The sequence below is a fragment of the Corapipo altera genome, unplaced genomic scaffold (assembly GCF_003945725.1).
Source record: "Corapipo altera isolate COAL_440 unplaced genomic scaffold, ASM394572v1 61, whole genome shotgun sequence".
In the NCBI taxonomy this organism is placed as follows: Eukaryota; Metazoa; Chordata; class Aves; order Passeriformes; family Pipridae; genus Corapipo; species Corapipo altera.
Genome location: NW_020884910.1, coordinates 783,052 through 802,354, shown reverse-complemented (window position 1 = coordinate 802,354; position 19,303 = coordinate 783,052). Strand labels below are relative to the sequence as shown.

At 43.4% G+C, this 19,303-nt stretch overlaps 2 protein-coding genes across 10 annotated transcripts in view; one reads left to right on the top strand and one right to left on the bottom strand.

The window, feature by feature from the left end:
• ST3GAL6 (ST3 beta-galactoside alpha-2,3-sialyltransferase 6) overlaps positions 1-19,303 on the top strand; it is a 58,302-nt gene that overhangs the window by 28,900 nt on the left and 10,099 nt on the right. For 4 of the 7 annotated variants that reach the window (XM_027653403.1, XM_027653402.1, XM_027653405.1 and 1 more), the window contains 4 exons: positions 3,472-3,567; positions 3,963-4,149; positions 4,753-4,890; positions 8,305-8,457. In XM_027653403.1, coding sequence (XP_027509204.1) covers positions 3,472-3,567; positions 3,963-4,149; positions 4,753-4,890; positions 8,305-8,457 — 574 coding nt within the window. Of the gene's footprint in view, positions 1-3,471; positions 3,568-3,962; positions 4,150-4,752; positions 4,891-8,304; positions 8,458-8,852; positions 9,405-10,075; positions 14,747-19,303 lie in introns of those variants that run through there. The other 3 variants (XM_027653407.1, XM_027653408.1, XM_027653406.1) reach the window with 2 other exon arrangements.
• Positions 17,042-19,303, bottom strand: part of COL8A1 (collagen type VIII alpha 1 chain) — an 87,350-nt gene continuing 85,088 nt past the window's right edge. For all 3 annotated transcript variants that reach the window (XM_027653398.1, XM_027653399.1, XM_027653400.1), the window contains one exon: positions 17,042-19,134. In XM_027653398.1, the coding sequence (XP_027509199.1) occupies positions 17,228-19,134 (1,907 nt within the window). In that variant the 3' untranslated portion in view covers positions 17,042-17,227. The remainder of the gene's footprint in view (positions 19,135-19,303) is intronic.

The window sequence follows — 19,303 nt, the reverse complement described above, 5'->3', positions numbered from 1 at the left end:
AATATGTGGGAGTAAGACATCTGCTGAAAATTGATGTCTTGACTTCTGTGATGTGCAGTAAGTACAGGTCGGTTTGTTTAACTTAAGTATCTGAATACAATCCAACCTTGCTGTATATTCTTTATCTCCGTGTCATATGTTAGTTTCTGTGATATTATGTTCTATTTTTTACATAAATCATTTTCCTCCCTGCTTATTGTTGTCAGTGGACTCTGTTACTGGGAACTTAAACTTACTATTGTAACTGAAGACACTTGAATACTGGGGGGGGAAAGGGAAGGTAAGGGAAGCAGGCAATTCCGAAAGGGCACATTTGTGCCACATTTCCTGTTTGACTTTTCTGTTAAACTGCTTTGACTCCCTGAGCTTGGTAGAGATTCTGATTCGTTTGTTTGTATTTGACTGTATTCAAGTACAATTCTCCAAGAATATTTGATCTGCATGTTGACTTTATCCATTTTAAAAGTTCAAATACCAATGTTAGATGTTTTATTGGGTATTTGAAGACAACTGATAATTTTAGTTTTGAGTATGCATGTTACAAAGCGAACTGGAGTTCAAAAGATTAATCAAATTTCAAATTTGACTTCATTTTCTGTCCAAGTAGTTAACTCTTAATCACAAACAAAAAATATGGTCTGCATCTGTCAGTAAGAGGAAAGAGAGTTTGGATTTGACCTGAGAGCAGCAGCATAGCTTCTGTAGCTAAGTGAACCTCAGTTGTTCAGCTCAAATCATGTTTTATTTTGCCCTCCCTGCCCTGAGTGTGTCCTGTGCATCTTGACTGTCCAGTGCAGAGAGGAGAAACCAAAGAGCTCTTCAGTTGTATGCCAGACTGAAAGGCATTATTTCAATAGCTAAGGATTAACTCAGTGAAGAAACTTCTTAAAGTAGAGCCTCTGCCAAAAATTGGAAGGGTGTAATAAAGAATCTCTTTAATTCATCTCCAAGGGACAGAAAAAGCAGTACCTCCTCGAAAGTAACTTTGTGGCTGCTTGTCATGGTCAGAATAATACAAATCACTTGTAATGGAGTTGACACCATTTTTGTGAATTTGCACCAAGCAGTCAGAAGGCATAAAAGAAAGTATTCGACAAGATGAAAAGCAGTTTTTCTGGCTTTTTATTGAGACCTGACATGAGTTCATGCATGGTGTGTCAGTCACTGTCGCTCCAGGGTATCCACCAAGCATCAGGGATGGATGCTGTAGCCAGGAGGGAGGAGGAGGGGATGGAATATGAGTTGCAGTTTGGGTTTTGCGTTGTGGAGATGAGGTTTGTGCCTCAATTACCCAGGTGCAGCCACGGGACTTTTGGTGATGGTGAATTCAGAGATTTGAGGTGATTGAAACTTTCAGTGATTTACAGATGCGCGCTGTAAATGCCAGGAAAACACGGTACAGCCGTGTGCTAATTCTGTGCTTTTTGCCCCACTCCCTCATTCCACCTTCATCACTTACTGATCAAGGTTTTTTGTCCAGTTTTCCTTTTTCCTTCCTTACTTTGAGCTCTACGCTGTAGCTGTTAAGTAACAAAGTGTAATTCAGGAAAAGGGCAACTTCTGCTTTCTCCTGCTGTCAGCTTAGTAAGAGGCATATGTTTGTCAGCTGGCTTTCTCAGTGTATCTTAAAACTAGATATAAAAACCAAAATGGAAAATGAATGGGCTGAAGGAGTAGAGAGGTGGAGAGGTTTTATGGGTGTAGAGGGATTGGGCATACTGAGGGACAGGATGGTGTAACAGGTTTTTACCCCTCTTATTTCAGAGGTGCCAAGTCACATGATTTATGGTATTAGCTGGAAATCTTTTTATGAATGCTTGCCTTCTACTAAGCAGTTCAGGAAACACTAAAGAAAGGTGTGCCGGTTTTTTCCATGTCACCCAACCCTGAAAGCTGCATTTAGAGCACTATTTATATTTATATACATTTAAAGGCAACTCCCTCTGCAGATGTTGTTAGTTCTGTGGGAGGTACAGAGAATTGCTTTGTACATTGAGATGTTGGTCAGTCTCGGGTGGAGCAGGCTGTTTTCACTGATGTTGAATAATATTCTCAGCTGAAAAAACAGGTTGGACTATCTGAGGAGAAAGATGTTAATTAGTGTGCATAAAGTGCCACACTGGGCATTTAACACCAGTTATAGTATTCTTTGGGACACATTCTTGGTGTCCCGAACCTAGAGCAAGAAATGACATAGAGGCTTTTTCTTACCTGTAGAAAGAATCAAGAGGGTGGGACATTGTGAGGTGACTCATCCTCAGTAAACAAACAAACTGTGAGCTTGTGTCTGAAGAAAATGCCAACATTTTCATTTTCCCATTGTTCCTGCTGCAACCAAATTGAATGGCTTTTGCTCAAAGAAAGAAGCATTTTCGCAACAACAAAAAACGCTGTGCTTATTCTGTAAGGAGGAGTTTGCAGTCTTATACATTGAGTGTAAACCTTCTCTAAAAAGGCAAAATATCGAGTAAAAAAACAGCAAGCCTGTCTGTGAGCTCCCCCTTATTTTTATTTTAAACAAAGCAGACATTTTACTAGCATTGTAATAAGGCATTAGAAAGCAAAATATGCAGGTAGAAAATCTGGGATAACTTTGAAAGTCTTACCATTAGAATTTACTTTCGTAAGTTTAACATCTATAAAATGCCTTTCTTGGGTGCTCTTTAGCTCTGAATATAATGTAAATTCAGAAGGAATTACAGTTTTGATTTGAGGTCATTTTTAGGATCTTATTTTTAACTTGCAGCGTTTTATATATTTAGTGGTGCTGTCTGATTTGAATCTGGTCATATGAGAATGCAACTTCTAATCAAGTGAATCTGCCTTGTTACGTCATGACAGCATGAAATTCAGCACATGTTGAAATGTGTTTAGACAGCACTTTTTAAGTAAAGGGAGAAAAAACAAGATCCTATGCATCTGAAAAGCCATCACATATCATTGGGCGAAGGTTTTTCACATGTACAGTCTGTAAGGTAAATTGTGAACATAAATCTTGGTGCTTTAGCTCGTGTTGGAGATCTCCTGAGTTGTGGAATTATACAGTGTTGTGGAGCACCTTAATTTGAGTTAGTTTTTCCAGGCATACTCTGTCCTGGTTGATACCCCCAGACTGTGAAAAGTTTGAAGCGCTGTGGAAGATAATTTATGTAATGGCCCCCATATCACCAGCTGGTTAGATGATCTTAAACAGCAAACCACGAGAAAAATGATGTGTTTAAAAGCAGTTTCACATGAGAGAAGCCAATTCCTGACTTTGTGAGTCCCTGAAATAGTGCAGCTGCTTTTTTTTTTTTTTTTTTTTTAAAGCAGCTGTAGTGGATGATACAGGATTGAGTCTGCTTTGTAGGGGCTGGGACTGTAAAAGATACAGGACCTCAGTTAGAAAATAAGCCAGTTAAATGCAGATGTATAATTAATAATATGAAGCCAGGGAAGTAATGGCTATTAAAACTTCCATTTGTTCCACAGCATTGCCTGTCGTCGGTGTGTTGTCGTCGGTAATGGAGGAGTACTTCGAAATAAAACATTAGGGGAGAAAATTGATTCATATGATGTCATAATAAGGTAAATGGTATCTCCTTTTCAAATTGTGTGCATGGAGCAATGGGTGCTTCTCCACGCCAGATATTTTCTTTGCCCTTCTCTAGTTTCTGTGTTTGAGCCAAATTGGAAGGCCTTCTGCTTGAGTGACACATGATAAGCAACTGTGTGATTGTATTCTAAACCATCTTGGCCAAGATCCCATATGTGCTTGATCCCTCTGAGTTTACAGGGTGAGTGCACCTGATAATTGCTCATCTACTGTGGAATGTGATAAGTAAATGCTGGGCTGGTAAACTTCTCTGTCCCTAGACATGCTGTCTGTGCCACGGACTAATGTAGGTGCCAAACACCACATGGTAAGTATATGGTGGGGTAGTCACTGATGTCTGTGTGTCTCTGTCCTGTGCCTTCTGCAGGATGAATAATGGCCCTGTTATAGGGTACGAAGAGGATGTTGGGAGGAGGACGACTTTCCGCCTTTCTTACCCAGAATCTATGTTCTCAGATCCGATCCACTACGACCCTAATACAACTGTGGTTTTCATTGTCTTCAAACCACGTGACTTGAAGTGGCTTTGGAAGATCCTAAGTGGTCAGAAAATAGTGAGTTCAATTCTTCATGCACCTTGGCTCATCTTACCACACGTCTCTCACGGAAAATACGTTTGCTTTTAACCTCAGTCCTCCTAGCTCAGGGGAGCACTTGATCTCCTAGTCAGTCTGTTTAATATCTTTCCCATAAATGCTTCTGTCTCCTTTCTGATGCACATATTTGATCAGTTCCCCACCACAAAGCAGTTTTCCTCTGGGAAATATATTTTTATTCTCTTCCTAGCACTGTCTGATATTTTGCCATACATGCTGCAGACAGTACAAAGTACTTGAGAATGATAACTTCTGTCTGCCTGTTGTCTGTGCTGTACCTAATGTGTCCAAGCACACAGTGAACATTTACTGCTTCCAGGGCATGCTGTTGGTATGAGTTGTTCATTAGGGATCTTTCTACTGTTTTCCAGCCAACTGGACCCAACCGCTGCTGCTGCAGTGGGTTATCCTGTTGAAGGAGCAGGTGTTTTTGAACTTCTGGAGGTTCAACACTCCTCTTCTTCCTTTACCTCATGCCCTCAGAGTTTACTTTCATTAGCTACAAAACTAAATTCAGCTATTTATAGCCATTAAAAATGTATATTTACTTACCTGTTACAGAGTGATAAAGGCTTTTGGAAGAAACCGGCTAAGAATATGATATACAAATCTAGTCAAATCAGGATTCTTGATCCCGGCATCACCAGGAAAACAGCTTATGAGTTGCTTCGTTTCCCAGCAAGGTTTCCTAAGAAGGAGGTAGGCTCTTTTCTTCATTGCCTTTTAGTTTTGTGCCACCAAATGTGTACTTAGAGGCAATTATATCTTTGTTACAGTGGACTCTCTCAGGGTTGCATTAAAGTGGTTTGCATTTAGACGGTGCTCAGAAAAGATGGGAAAATGGAATCCAGAAAGAGAGTGGCTAGCCTTGTGTGCCAGAAACATGTTTTTATAGATTCTGTAATTGGTATGACGTGAGACCGCTTTTCAGATAGACATAATGTCTTTTACAAAATGGGGAAAAATGGGAAGGTAATGGAACATGGCAGATCCAAAGAGCTTCTAGAAATAGTAGGAAGTCTTGAATTATTGAATGTTGAGTTTTTTACAGTGTTTCTTAAAAACAAAACAAAACCCACCAAACCCCACAAAACAACAAACAGGAAAAAACCCCCCAACTAAACCTCCCATGAAAAAACAAAACACCAAAAATAACCCCACGCCAAACAAACAAAACCCCCCAAAACCCCAACAAACTGGTAATTCTAACACTGCTGCAATTTCACACTTCTGAGGAGGGACTAGGGAACATACAGGATATTCCAGCCGTGTTAATGACATATGTCTTAGCAGCATTGTTGTGCTTACTGATTTGATGCCAAGCATTGTAATGAGCTAACCAGCAATTTGGACATAAAAATACATTTTAAGTGTCAGTTTATGACTGAAGAATGTTTCTGATGAAAGGTAAGGCTTCAAGCTGGAGACCTCCCTTGTGCAGTCAGGGTTGACCACGTACTGTTTAGCACAGATACAATTCCCTGGGGTCACATCACTGTTTCGTGGGCACCAACCAACTGACACGTGTGGAAATGTTTGACAGGCTGTCACTGTGCAGTATCTGCCACAACTGTTTTCTGGTTTAATCTTTCTAATCTTTGAGGGAGTGGAGATTTTTTTGTTTGTTTGTTTGTTTCTGGGAGTTTCTGTGCCTTTTCTTTTCTCTTTTCAAAATTTCTGTCTGTTTTTTTGAGCGCAGTAGTGGCTTTTTTCTCCCTTATTAGCTCTGGAACTGGAATAGCCATTTTAGCTATGTGCTTGCTGAGGCTCCGTGGCGTTTCAGGTTTTCAGCAGAGGGTGGGAAGAAAGCAGTGTAATAATTGGATGCCTGACTATCTCCTAAATGGCCACAGATGTTCTATGGCCTCTATGGGTCCAGAAATCTCTCCCATCTCTTCTGGTGTAAATGTTAAAACTGGTGCTGTCACTGAGTCAGAGAAATGTGCTGGTATCCTGAAGCTGGTAAAGAGGCAGAGGTCCCTCCGTCACCCTTTGCTTCTCTGCTGCTCTCTAGGTGCCCCTGCACAGAGCTGGAGTAGAGTTTGGAGCCCTCTGTGTTTGGAGCCCCCTTCTGCCACCTCCAGTTCCCATTTACTCCATTCCAGGGGTTTTGCAGTCCCTTGTCCCTGGGGCAGCAATGATCAGTCTAAGGCAGGCTCTTCCTCACTTTTCCTCCCATCCTAGAGGCGGGCCGTGGCTGGGAGCCTGCACATCTGCAGTGGCCCTGGAGCAGCTTGGTTAAGCTGCGGGTTGTGCCTCTTGGGTTCCCGTGGGCAGGACAGCCTTTTGCAGGATTCACTTCGGGACCCTCTGTACCTTAGTGTGTCCCTGGGGAGGGGTGGTGCTGCCTTCCCTGTCCTGTGCTTCAGCCCCCTCTGCCTGCGGGAGACACCAACGACTGCTGCTGCTCTCCCAGCTGTCCCTGCCTCTTCCATTAAGCCAGTCTCGAGTTCCCGGTGTGCACATTTGTCCATAGCCAGCAAGCATTTCTGATTTTTAGTAGAGCCAGGAATAAAACTGGATGTGTTGCCTCAGCAGCACTGAAATCAGAAAGTGTTGCGGATTCATTCCAAGGCTGTTCCTATTCTCGTTAAATGTGACTGGCTAAAATAATTACAGGCTGAGGATATCTGGATGTTGCTAGAGTGGTACCATGATAATACATTTTAAAAATAGTTGCCTTTTAAACTATATTCTTTTGAGGTGAATTTTGTGATAGCCAAAGGTGAACAATGTTAGTTAAAAACGTGATATTCCTGATGTTTCCAAATAGCGCTAATCCTGAAGTGTAGCATTCCTGCCATAGTTTTGAGGTCCTGTTGAGTATGGATGTTGCAACAGAGTCACCACTAAGTTTATGAAGATGGGCCCCTAGGGCAGAAAGTTATTTTGCTAAGTTGGCAGGAGTGCACATTTTAAAAAGATGTTATTTCTGGAGTACTCTAAGAGTTGTGTAAAGGAACAAAAAATTGTACATAAAAGGTGATAGTTCAGTTCTGTGACTTTAGTTAGACTTACAGACCTGAGAAGAGTAGCATTTTCCTGGGGATTTTTTGTGTTATTATACGATACAAAGAAATACATCGAGTGCATCTGCCTTCTCTCTGCACAGAGATGTCCAGTACTGGTTTGTCTGCTTCATTTTCGGAGACAAACAAAGTGAGCCTTTGGTAACAGTTTAAAAAAAAACACATCATTTTGTGCTCAGTTTGACATTTGATTGCAGCTACTGATAGCACATAGTTCATTTGGTCTCTGAGAAAAATGTTATTTTAGCTAAGAAGAGCGTTGGTGCCTGAAAGTTTTGTCCATTTCTGTGGACACTTTTTCACCTTAGCTTCATCTATTGGTTTAATGAAAGAGTTCACCTCTTTCTAAAAAACCTTGCCTCATTTACTTCCCCAGATCATTTTAGCTCCTGCTGCTGAAAAAAATCATGTACTTGACCACAAGATAGGGCAGATGGTTGCATGGAGTTGTTCTCTGCTAGCTTTTCATTGGGTGCTCTTAATCTTACACAGTTAAAACCTGTTTATATCCTGCTCTTGATATTTCACATAGCATTTACTTCTGAGCTGTTCTTACTATAGGGAGAAATAAGCAGTTTTACTTACAGGTTTCTCTTCTTCTAATGTGAATAGTGGGGGAAAGTCTAAAGCAATGGTCTTCTGGAATTTCCCTGCTTTGAAAAAATTTAAATTTAGTCAAATTTGCGTGGCAGTAGCATTCCTGCTTTTTTACTTTGGTGCTATGAAGGTTTGAGGCATGTCATGTTCTGTTCATCTGGGTTTCCGTCATCTAGAAACTTCTGAACACATCTGGTAATTCGGTCATATTAGATAGGTGAAATGGTCTCCAATGTAATGAAGCCTGACCAGTTTCTCACTAGAAACCAGAGAATCCCAGGGAAGGCTGACACAGCAGACCCCCCAGTCATGGGAAGTCTGTGGGCAGTACCTTCCTCTTTTTGAGACACGAGGGGATCAAACTATGAAACCAAACATCTGTAGAAAACCCAGGCTGCCTGATTTACCTTGTCTTTGTTATTAAGTTTGCTGTTCCCATTAAGCTACCAGGTATTTATGTATATGTTATCTCTGTGTTTTGTTTTAGAAACCCAAGCATCCAACAACAGGGCTGATTGCCATTACACTAGCATTTCACATATGCCACGAAGTCCACCTGGCAGGCTTCAAGTACGACTTCACTGACAGAAACAGTTCTTTGCACTACTATGGCAATGAAACCATGTCTCAGATGATGCAGGTAACTATAACTTGTTTGTGCTGAGAGAATTATAGCTGGTAACTGGGGAAGGCAATTTAATATAGATAAGAAGTGTCGACTGCAGGTCAGAAAGCCTCCTGCCTTCTCCTGGTTCAGCTGCTTGCAGGTTAACATTGCTTGAATCTCCTCCTCTCTGCTTTTATTTTTGAAGAATGTAGATAATGATATTTGTGTCCCTTGTGCTACACCATATTCTGCAATGTCTGCATGAGCTATGTCCGCTTGTGTGTTCTGTTTTGCTTTGCTGGTGTTGTCCTTAGGTTGCACATACAGTGTCGTAGAGATGTTTTCATTAACACTGTCAGAATGTGAGTGGTGTTGTTTCTGTTTGCACTCTCTTTTTCCTTGGCACCTGCTTGCACAATTTGTCATAGCTGCCAAAGCCCTTAAAGGACAGAAAGAAGAGCAAAGGGAAATGGAAGGAGTTAAGACCTATGAACTTGCAGTTAGGAAAAGAACTGAATTTTGGAAATGGAAAGCAGAAAAGAGAAGCAGCTCTTGAAGGAGGATAGGAAGAGAAGATAATGCTTTCAGGATGGGGAAACCACAATTCAACAGGAGAGGAAGCAGCAGGAGCCTGGCAAACATCAGGGATGCCTTCTCTCCTCCCTGCTGTTTTGCTATGGTCATGTCTCTGCTCTTATTTTCAGTTGCCTTTGGCTCTGTACTCCAAGCAACCCCATCTCAGTCCTTCACCTCAGTGTGAAGTTTTCTCTTCCATTTGCCCAGAGCATATGGGGACCATTTTCCTCTTCTTCCTTTTCCTGAAGAGGGTGGGTAGGGACAATGCCTGTAAGAGCCTCTCATGTCTCTCTCAGGACTCCTAGGTGCCTGCTGTTCTGAGATAATTTTCCTCTAACACTGAACTCACCTTCATTTTGAGGCTCCTCTCTGCAGGTGATGTTTCCTAAAATCTTTAAGCTTAATGACACTGAAGAATTAACAGAAATAATTTTTGTTTAGTAGTTTGTTTTTTTAAGTTGTAAATATTAGGCTACATATGTGTAGTATTTAATGCGGTATTTGTATTCTATTCATTTTAATTTACTGGATTCAGTGCCTAAGTAAATTTACTTTCCTTGTGCTGCCCTCCACTAACCTCGGTGGTCTCCTCTGTGTCCAGGATCTGGGTATAGCACAGAAGATGGGTTGGTTTTGGCTTGCTGAAGCTGATTGGCAGGATGCATCTGATGTGCTTTTCAAGAACCTCTACTGAGTTTTGAGAATTACTCATTTTCTCACTGCTTGTGCTGTAAATGTGGTCCCTCAGTTTTTCTCTCTAAGCAGAGTGAGAAGTTGAGAGGGTTAATAATGGAAGGTCTTCTCTGAGACCACATCTCACCCATTCTTGCCACCAAAGGATCATCCTTTTTGGTTGTGTCCTAATGGAAAAATCTAATGTAGTTTTGAGCAATAATCCCTTGTTTTCTTGAGAGACTGTGCTAAGCCTTTGCTAAAGAAGTCTTTTCCCCAGAACTTTCCTACTCTTAGCATCTTCCAAGTATCACAAGTAATAGAAAGAAGATAACAGTGAAGTGGTGCTTCTGATTATAATTTGATACTTATTCTTTTTTATTATTCCCTCACATCTTTTTAGAATGAATATCACAACATCAGTGCTGAGCAGAAATTCTTGAAGAAGCTTATAGACAAGAACTTTGTGGTCAATTTGACGTGAAAGCTGAATGGAAAATACAAAGAAGAATCACTATTTTCAAGATTTGAAAAATTTTTATTTTTTGTATGACATTTTTATTTTTTAAGTGCAGCATAACTGTTTACTGTTTAAAAGGAGCCCAGAAACCTCACCAAGGCAGAAGCTTCTTCTAAGCCTGAGGGTAATGGACTACTGCAAACAGAGTTAATTGAATTTCTGTGAAGCTATTTAATAGTGGGAAAACCGTGAAACTTTCAGCTGAAAGTATCAGGGATATATAAAAATGTGATGCACATCCCTTATTTATCAGTGAGAACTGTTTCCAAATGATGGTGTCCTCCAAAAGGGTTCCACTATCAAGAGACTGAGATGACCAGTGTTTAATGAGTAGATGGATGTAAAGTATTGAGTATCTGTCTCGTAGTATGGAAATGACTTTAAAACTATGCCTATAAATAATTACTGTATGTTTTGGGGAAGGGTGGACATACAGAGTGTACAGGTTTTGCTCTGCCATACTCCTGAGGAGAGGACGTCAGCAAAGAAGGAACGATCAGCTTGTGCGCTGCCCATCGACTCTGAACTGCTGTTTGCCTTTGCCAAAGGTGAAGACCCTTTGGTCCAGTTTGTGGAGATGTTGATATTACAATGCTTGTGGTGTACCCATTTTATGGAAGAATCATATTCCCTGTGCTGTGCATCCAGTAAATTTTACAGTTGCTGACTTGACTTACAAAAGAGGGAGTATGAAGACCGAAGAGTTGTCCGAACTACCCGCGTGTCAGGCACGCACAATGGAAACGTGAGCTGGGACAGATGTTCATGCCTGAGTTTAGAGTCAATGCTTGTTGGATTCCTAGGTCTCCAGGGCAGGATGTCATGTATTTTTCTGTTTGCTCCCCAAGAATTGAGGTGGATTTTTCCAAATGAGCACAATCTCCTTCTTCGGATGCTGTAATGCATTTCCACCTTTGAAATGCATCAGTACAAGCAATGAAGACTCCCGTTTTTGGCAGTAGAGTGTGGTAGGAATATCCAAGATGTACCTCAGCTGAATTACCATTTGGCATCTGTTTACCTCTCCTGTCCTGATGTTTAGATTTAAAGTATGTGGCTGAACTAAATCATTTAGCAGTGGGAATTTACTTGAGATTTTAATTCAAACATTTAATGGGGCGTTTATGTTTTCTGTATTGGTTTGTTTCTGACAAACCTGCTGAATAAATTAAGTCTACCTGGGAATGCACTTGACAATTGTCAAAGAACAACAACTAATATGCTGTTCTAATTCTTGCACAGGGCGTGTATATGAAGTTTTTATTTTAATTGTGGCAGATTTGTTGGAAGATTTTGTGGTTATCTTAATCAATCATATCTAAAAAAATACAAAGAAGTCCACTTAAAAAAAAAAAGTTTAAAGTTAGTTTAAAGTTTAAAGCAGTAAATACCTTTGCTGCTTTTAAATAAAATTATATAGGTAGTGCATTTAAGGGTAATGCAAACAACTGCAATATGAATACAAACCTCTAATAGGTCAAGAGCATGGTATTTCTTCTTTTCAGAAGCTGAGGATTACGAAAGTACTGAACCCAATTTCTTTGCTGCAGCAATGTAGAGGAATAATCAATGAAGTAACCAAAGAGTCTTCTTTCTTTTTTCTATTACTCTTGGGGAGTAGGTATTTAAAACAAACACACACCTTCCCATAGTTCTGATTTCCATCTTTAGCTCCTTGGCTCTGCCATTTGGGAATTAGCGAGAGCGGTGTGATTTGGAGGGGTGCCACAGCTGAAGGGGAGGAGGCTTGTGTTTTCACCTGAGCTTTGGTCTGATTTAGGCAAGCTGGACATGCCTGAAATAACTCTGGATATCAGAAGAATCTGTGGCATGGGGTGGGGAAGGACCCAGATGTGTCCCCAGCAAGGAACAGGCTGTACTATGGTGTCTTGTCAGCTGTGTGTCCCTTGGGCGCAGCTGCAGTCCAGCCATGTGCAGGGCAGCAGGCAAGAGCGTGGAGGAGAAGGGAATCTGGGAGGTCCTAGGGCACCAGAGCAGGTAGTGGAAATGGAGGAAATCACAATTTCTTCACCAGGTGGCAGAAAGGCTCTTACTCAATTTTTTATGTCTCTTTTTTTTTTTTCCCCCTAAACGTGCACATTTCTGAGGCTTTTAGGAGAACTTTCCTTAAAAATCTGAATACAAACAGAAAACAGTGACAGTGCTGTCTTCGTCTCTGCCTGCATTTATTTCTCCTGGTTATTTCAGTTAATTAAAAAGGTTTGTATGTCAGTCTGCAGCCCCAGACCTGCAGTGATTTAAACTACTGGCAGTAGTAGTAATTCCATGTGAGAACGATGCTGTGGTAAGGCTGTTCACAGAGGTTGCAGTGTTGTCCAAGCTCTTGTTGCATAGAAGTCCTTGGTAAATCTTAGACTGTGTTGAGAACTGAGGCAGGCAGAAGTGGGGGGCTGCCTCTTCGCTCTCAAAATCTACAGTCACTTCCAGAGCTGGGGCCCCCAGCTCTCCCATGGCTGCTACCATGATCCAGCTGCATCCATGTAATATCTCTTAGCATGCTGTCTGTAAGGATTTTTTTCCTGGAGAGCTGTTGGATTTGCTCCAGACACTGTGAGGAGAGTGCTTGTGGTGGAGCAAGCTGCTTCCCTCTGCTTCTCCACCCGTCTCCAGTGGCAGGAAGTGGGTAGGGAGCTCTGCTTTTGAGGATGTGGTTATTTTCTCTGCTTTATTTTGTCTCCAGTGATATTCTTCCCATTAGTCTAAACTGACTTTGTCTCCTGATTCTCCTAAGAGGTTTTCTGCTTTTCGTGGGAGGGTGAGGTTTGGATTCTAACTATAGCAGAACAAACAAAATAACTGAAAAAAAGACTTCATGGCAAACAAGTGGTGTCTCCCAAACTCTTTGTACTTAAAATAGATCTCTTTTTTCTTAATCACATCAGCTTTTTCGGTTTCCTCAAGACACATTTTTTTTTTTTAAATAATGCATTTGGTATTCTCATGGCATTTAATACACTGTCTACAGTTATTTATCTATATTGGCTTCGCCTATTTATTTTTTACAAAGTCTCTCTGTTTGTATGAGTGACTTATTTTTGAAATTAAGCAATACTCTCAGGGATATTTTTCCCCCACTTCTGGGCTCCTGCAGGGATGTTCAGTCCGTGTATGCCACTGTTACTGTCCCAGGGTGACTGCGTAACATTTAGAACCAAACCTGTGTACTTGGGACCGGGCCAAGAGTGGATACTGTTGATGAACCACAAAGTATGAGACTACTTGAAAGCCCATCTTGCAGACCAGTAGCTTTTCTCTTCAATAATAAGCAGTGAACCAAGTAATTAATTTTTCCCTCCATAAGATGTTTTAGTAGGATTATGTGTAGGCCAGCCCTGCTTCATCACCTGTTTCACATAATTTCTGCTACTCTGCCTCAAGGACAGGTGTGGCTTTGGCACTGATTTTGTTCAGGCAGGAATACCCATGTGTAGTGGGTTTCTCAGCAATGTTCACAGATCACAGTGTCTGTTCTGTCTGGGCACACATTTTTGCAGGTGTACTGCAGTACCAAAGACTTTACTTTGGGCTTTTAATGAAAAACAATAATGCTAACTCCAAATATTTAGATTGTTTCTGAGAGTGAGGTGCTATAAAGAAAGACTTTCTTCTCCTGTTTTTGCCATTCCTGAAAGTGAAATCTCTGCACTGAAACTTCTATTAATAAGCTATCCAATTTTTTTTATCACATCAGGGGCAAAGCTACCAATTTTGGATCCCAGGGTGCTGCCAGCTTTATTTCCACATCTGGTAACAGTGTCTGTATAGGTATCCAGTGTCTCCTATAATTTTTCTTTCTCTATCAGTTGTGAAGTGAGATGCTCTCCTCCCATCTTACTCTGTCCTGTTCCCCAGCAGCCTGCTGAATTTCAAGAGAGCAGCATCTTACAGCAAAGGTGCTCCTGCATTTTATCTGCTACCCCCCTCAAAAGAGTGCCCTGTCAGAAAGACCCAGCTCTAAGATACCAAAATATGCAGTGAACAGGCAGGATGACACGTGTCAACTGAAAGCTTTGTTTGGCTCAGACTTTCAGGTTCGCTTTTTTTTTTGTTTCCTGTTGGGAAAGTATTTTTTCCTCCATTGTAATAATTAAGGGAAGTACTGAGATATTTTAAGAAGGAAGGTCATGGACTATTGCACTAAATGTGAATCTGAGAGTGCCTAGAAGATGTTACTAAATTACATTTCCAGTGACTGTGTTGGTGGTGATAATACAGAATCGAAACTTTGATGTTTAAAAATTAGCATATGGTACTTCTTGTTTCCTATGCCATGCTTTCCTTTTTAATAATGCCCTGGGGGGTAGTATCAATAGCTTAACTTTTAAGTGGACTCTGATTTTTAAGAACATACTAAACTCAACGTGGTTTTGGTATCAGTAAATACTTATTTTATTTGCCATTTGTCTTAAGTTTTATACGCCTTTAAAGTGCCAGCTGTATTTTGAAGACATTCTTACAGTTGTTTCAAGTGAAATTTTGAATGCTAAAAATTTAGAAAGAGATTATTTTCCTGTGAATAAACTGTTAAAAAGACAGTGCCCTCAGACTTATTTTTCCAAGACCACTGCTCTGTGTGTGAGTGTGGATGTGTGGGTATGCCCAGCCCCATAACGATTGGTGTGTCAGATATGTATCAGATATGTTGTCAAATATGGTATCAAGTTTTGGAACAAACTTTGATGCTTAGCGGAGCAAACAGCTGAAAATTTTTGAACCCAGGTGGGCTGAGTTGTTCTGTGGGTGGAGATCTCACTCCAGGCTGAGTACAAGCAAAGCTGGGACAGGGTTTTGGTGGATAAGGTCAAGGGCAGCTTCGTTGTGATTTGAATTTTTTTCACGTTTTTTTGAATCTTGGTTGGTGTGTGACAAAAGACTTCAAAAAGTGAGAAAGTGAGATAGTGAGAGACACTATTGTGGTACTTTGTTCACATCAGGAGAACCAGGGATGTGATGAGCATCTCTCAGCCTGGGCAGCCAGTTCTGACTTTCTAGGTGAGCGCAAATCCTTACCAGCAAGAGATCCCTTGGCTTCATTCTTGCTGCCCCTCTGCCTTTTTAAGCTGCACTCCCACATCGATTTGTGCTGAGCAGGCGCCTGTCCTCACGGGCTGCTGGGGGAGCCCCATGCTCTGTGCATCCCCCCAGCCCCTGCCGAGCCCTCCCACTAAATGTGACTCCAGGACAATGCATTCCCCCAGCACCTTTGGGGACATTTTGCTGGGAACTAAAGAAAAGGATCTCTCTCTTTTGGTTTTTTCCTCGCGTCCAGCTGTCAGTGGTTTCAGAGAGTCTTTGTGGTCCGATACATGAATTCAGCAGATTGAATGTTCCTTCTAACAGTTCTGAATGAAGACGCAATTGTTTTTTGGTTTTCTTTTTAAAGATATTTAATAAGATATTTTTTTTTTCAAATCAGTACAAAAATTTTAAATACAAAATTATTTGCTTTTGACATATCTCATATATTCTGGGAACATACTGAAGTCACCAGTGTCTGGTAAACTGTCCGTCCATTCTTGCCACCGTTCCATAAAATTTCTGAGATAAAGCACCACATTATATCACTGGAGTCCTTAGTCAATGTTAGACTGCATTAAACTCTGCATTTAAATAATGGTAATGCCAGTTAAATCCAATCTGAGTTCTGCATGAAAAATCTAGTTCATTTTTCACTCAAAAGCGGTAGCGTTAGCTAAAGTCATGGAAGAAGTGATGAGTATTTAACTCAACTAGCGCAGCAGTGTGTGATGTGCAGCACTGTACAGGGAACCACAGTAAAGTACGCTGCCCTTTGGAAACGGAACACTGTTGAGGTGAGAGTAGCACCACTGATGAGCAGACAGAGACTTCTTGCAGAGAAGTCGCTGTCCTCAAGTACAGGAAAGGTTGAGGCCTGCAGGTTCTCCTTGACAACTGGTAACATATAAATAAGGATTGGAAATCAGCTTTTAGATAGAATGAAGTTCTTGGATAAATTTGAGCGATCAGCATTGCTGGTAAACTTATCGGTTGATCTCAAGCAACAAATTAGTTAATTAGCAAACAGAGCTACTTCTGCTTTGCCTAGTCATTGAAGAGCAAACTGATTTAACTTTTGCTGAGTGGCAGAATAGGTGTTTCTTCTGACAAGCCAAATGGGTTCTTAGTATAAGCACAGACATCCAAGCAAATTTGTGCCATCCTGTGCAAGCCAAAATGTCTCAATGACATGGCACAAAGTAAATGGGGAGCCCTTCATTTTTGTCTCTGATTTACCTCATCTACTTCAGCTGTGCAAATAGAGATGGAGACATTTTGAGTGCTGTGGCCTTTGGAGGTGAAACCAGTGCCTGCTGGAGTCAGTGGCAGCATTTTGAGTCCAGTGACTGCTGGAGAAGACTCAGGGGAATTGGTTAGTTACAGCATCAATACTCCTTTTCCATCATAAATCATTCAGGAAAAAAAACTACCTGCAGGAGTATTTTATATGGGGAAGGGAAATAAAGGTCTTCAGCTACGAGAACCTTTGCTTTGTCAGGCAGACCTGCTGTCAAAAAAACCAAGAAACCCCCCACGGAGACAAATAAGCCACTCAAATTTTTTGTTATAATTAGAGACTGACCTACTCTGGTTTAAGTCACTGTTTTTCATCTCATAACTATGATCAATGCAACAGGAGTGAGTGACGTACACTAATTTGAATTTTAGTACTGAGTTATTGTGAATGAAATTAAGTAAGCATGGCATTGCAGAAATATATAACGTACAGCTAATATGTCCCCCTTGGGTGCAAAACAACTGCTTATGAACCTGATATGCATCTTTAGATATGTTCACCACACCTTTTTGTTTTTATAACTAGCTGTGCATAATGTTAAACTTTGTATTTATTCTTTTTTTTTGTACAAGATGGTCCAAAATGGTCATAAAATGCATCTTTTGTGGTATAAAAGTTGAAGCAGAGGAGAAAGGTTTTGACTTCGTGTGTGTGTGTGTGTCTGTGGGTTGTTGTGTGTGTGTGTCTGGTTTTTTGCTTTACATGGGATACAATAAATATCCTGAAAAAGATGAATGAACGTATTGCCCGGCATAGAGTCCTGCTGCCTGCTCGGATGGCATTTGAACGTAAACCTTGTCTCCAGGCATGAGCTGGACCACGGCACTGCCCGAAGCCTGGTCCAGGAAGCCCTTCTTGTACTCATCATAGGTGTACATCAGCGGCTCGTTGTTCTTGAACAGAGCCACCCACACGTTGGCCCCTTTACAGTGGACGTGGTAGGCGAAGTAGTAGACGCCGGGAATCTCGCAGGTGAAGATCCCCGTCTGGGGGTTGTAGTTCTGCCGGCCATTGTAAAGGAGCTTGTCAAACTTCACGGGCACCCCAACCCGGGGGAAGGGGGTGAGCAGCTCTGCCGTGAACGCAGGCATCTCGTAGACAATGCCACCAGCCTTGCCTTTCTTGCCCTTGTAGCCGTAGGGGGGCTTGACGCCGTCTATCCCTGGCCCCACCTCAGGCAGGTACTCTCCCACAGCTGGTGGAGTGGGTGGGATGATGACTGGGGGACCTGGGGGTCCGGGGGGGCCCGGTGGCCCCTGGAGCCCTGGCTGGCCAGGAGGACCGAGTGCCCCAGGCTTCCCTGGGGGTCCCTGCAACCCTGCAGCGCCTGGTTTGCCTATGCCAGGGAAGCCAGGGGGTCCAGGCATGCCTGGCTCCCCCTTCGCCCCTGGCAGCCCTGGGGGGCCGATGGGGCCGCTGGGTCCTGCAATGCCGGGGATGCCTGAGGGGCCCTGAAGCCCCTGGGCACCGGGGAGCCCCGGCTCACCCTTTGGCCCCACGAGCCCTGGGACACCCGGTAGCCCCGGCAAGCCTTTGTGTCCTGCTTCCCCCTTGGGCCCTGTGGGGCCCGGCAGCCCCCGCAGCCCAGGGGCCCCCACTTCCCCAGGAAAGCCTGGCTTTCCCGGAAAACCCTGCAGGCCAGGTTCTCCCTTAGGGCCAACCGGTCCCGGTGGCCCCACAGGTCCACCCTCTCCTTTGGGTCCTGGGAAACCAGCAGCCCCTGGGGGTCCCATGATGCCTGGCAATCCCGGCTGGCCTGGCTCCCCTGGCGGCCCCCCCATGCCAGGTGGTCCCGCATGCCCCTTCTCCCCCTTCGGCCCCAGGGGGCCGGGCAGCCCACCCACACCTCGCTCACCTTTGGGCCCCGGGAAGCCTGGCTTCCCAACCCCAGGGGGGCCCGGGGGCCCTGGTAGGCCTGGCAATCCCTGCTCTCCTTTGCCGCCCGGGAAGCCCGGCTGGCCAGGCATGCCGTCCTGGCCTGGTTTGCCGATGCCAGGTGGGCCAGGAGGGCCTTGGATCCCAGGGGCCCCTGGAGGCCCCTGCAGCCCTAGCTCTCCTGGGGGTCCAGGTTTACCCAGGGGTCCCTGTGGCCCAGGGAAGCCAACCATGCCTGGTTTACCAACCCCTGGCAGCCCCACGGGGCCAGGGGGACCAGGCAGCCCGGGTGGACCCTTCAGACCTGGCAAACCTGGGATCCCAATGCCCTTCTCCCCTTTTGGCCCTGGGATCCCAGGGATTCCTGGTGGCCCCTTCATCCCAGGCTCGCCCTTTGGCCCTGGCTGTCCCTGCAGACCCGGAGGACCTGCTTTCCCTATACCGGGAAGCCCATGAGGTCCTGGTGGTCCTTGTGGTCCAGGTATTCCCATAGGCCCGATCTCCCCCTTTGGTCCCATCTCCCCTCTTGGCCCCGGGGGCCCCATGACCCCTGGTTTTCCTGGCATCCCTGGCAAACCCGGCTTTCCAATTCCTGGATATCCCTGTGGGCCTGGTTTTCCTTTGGCTCCTGGCACGCCATGGCCTGGTAATCCAGGTGGCCCCGGTGGCCCTCTTGGTCCTGGCTCACCAGGGGGGCCTTGCTCACCCCTCAGACTCCGTATGGGCATTTCTGGGTTGGGAAGAAAAGAAGAAGAAAGGGGAAGGGAGAGAGACAAAAGATGATTGCAGTCACATCCTTCAAAAAACATAAAGGCAGTTTTGAATGGAATGTGCTTGTTACGATGCCTCATGGGTTTGTGGTATGTAGAGCCAGCTAGCCAGTTACAGGTTGGTCCTGG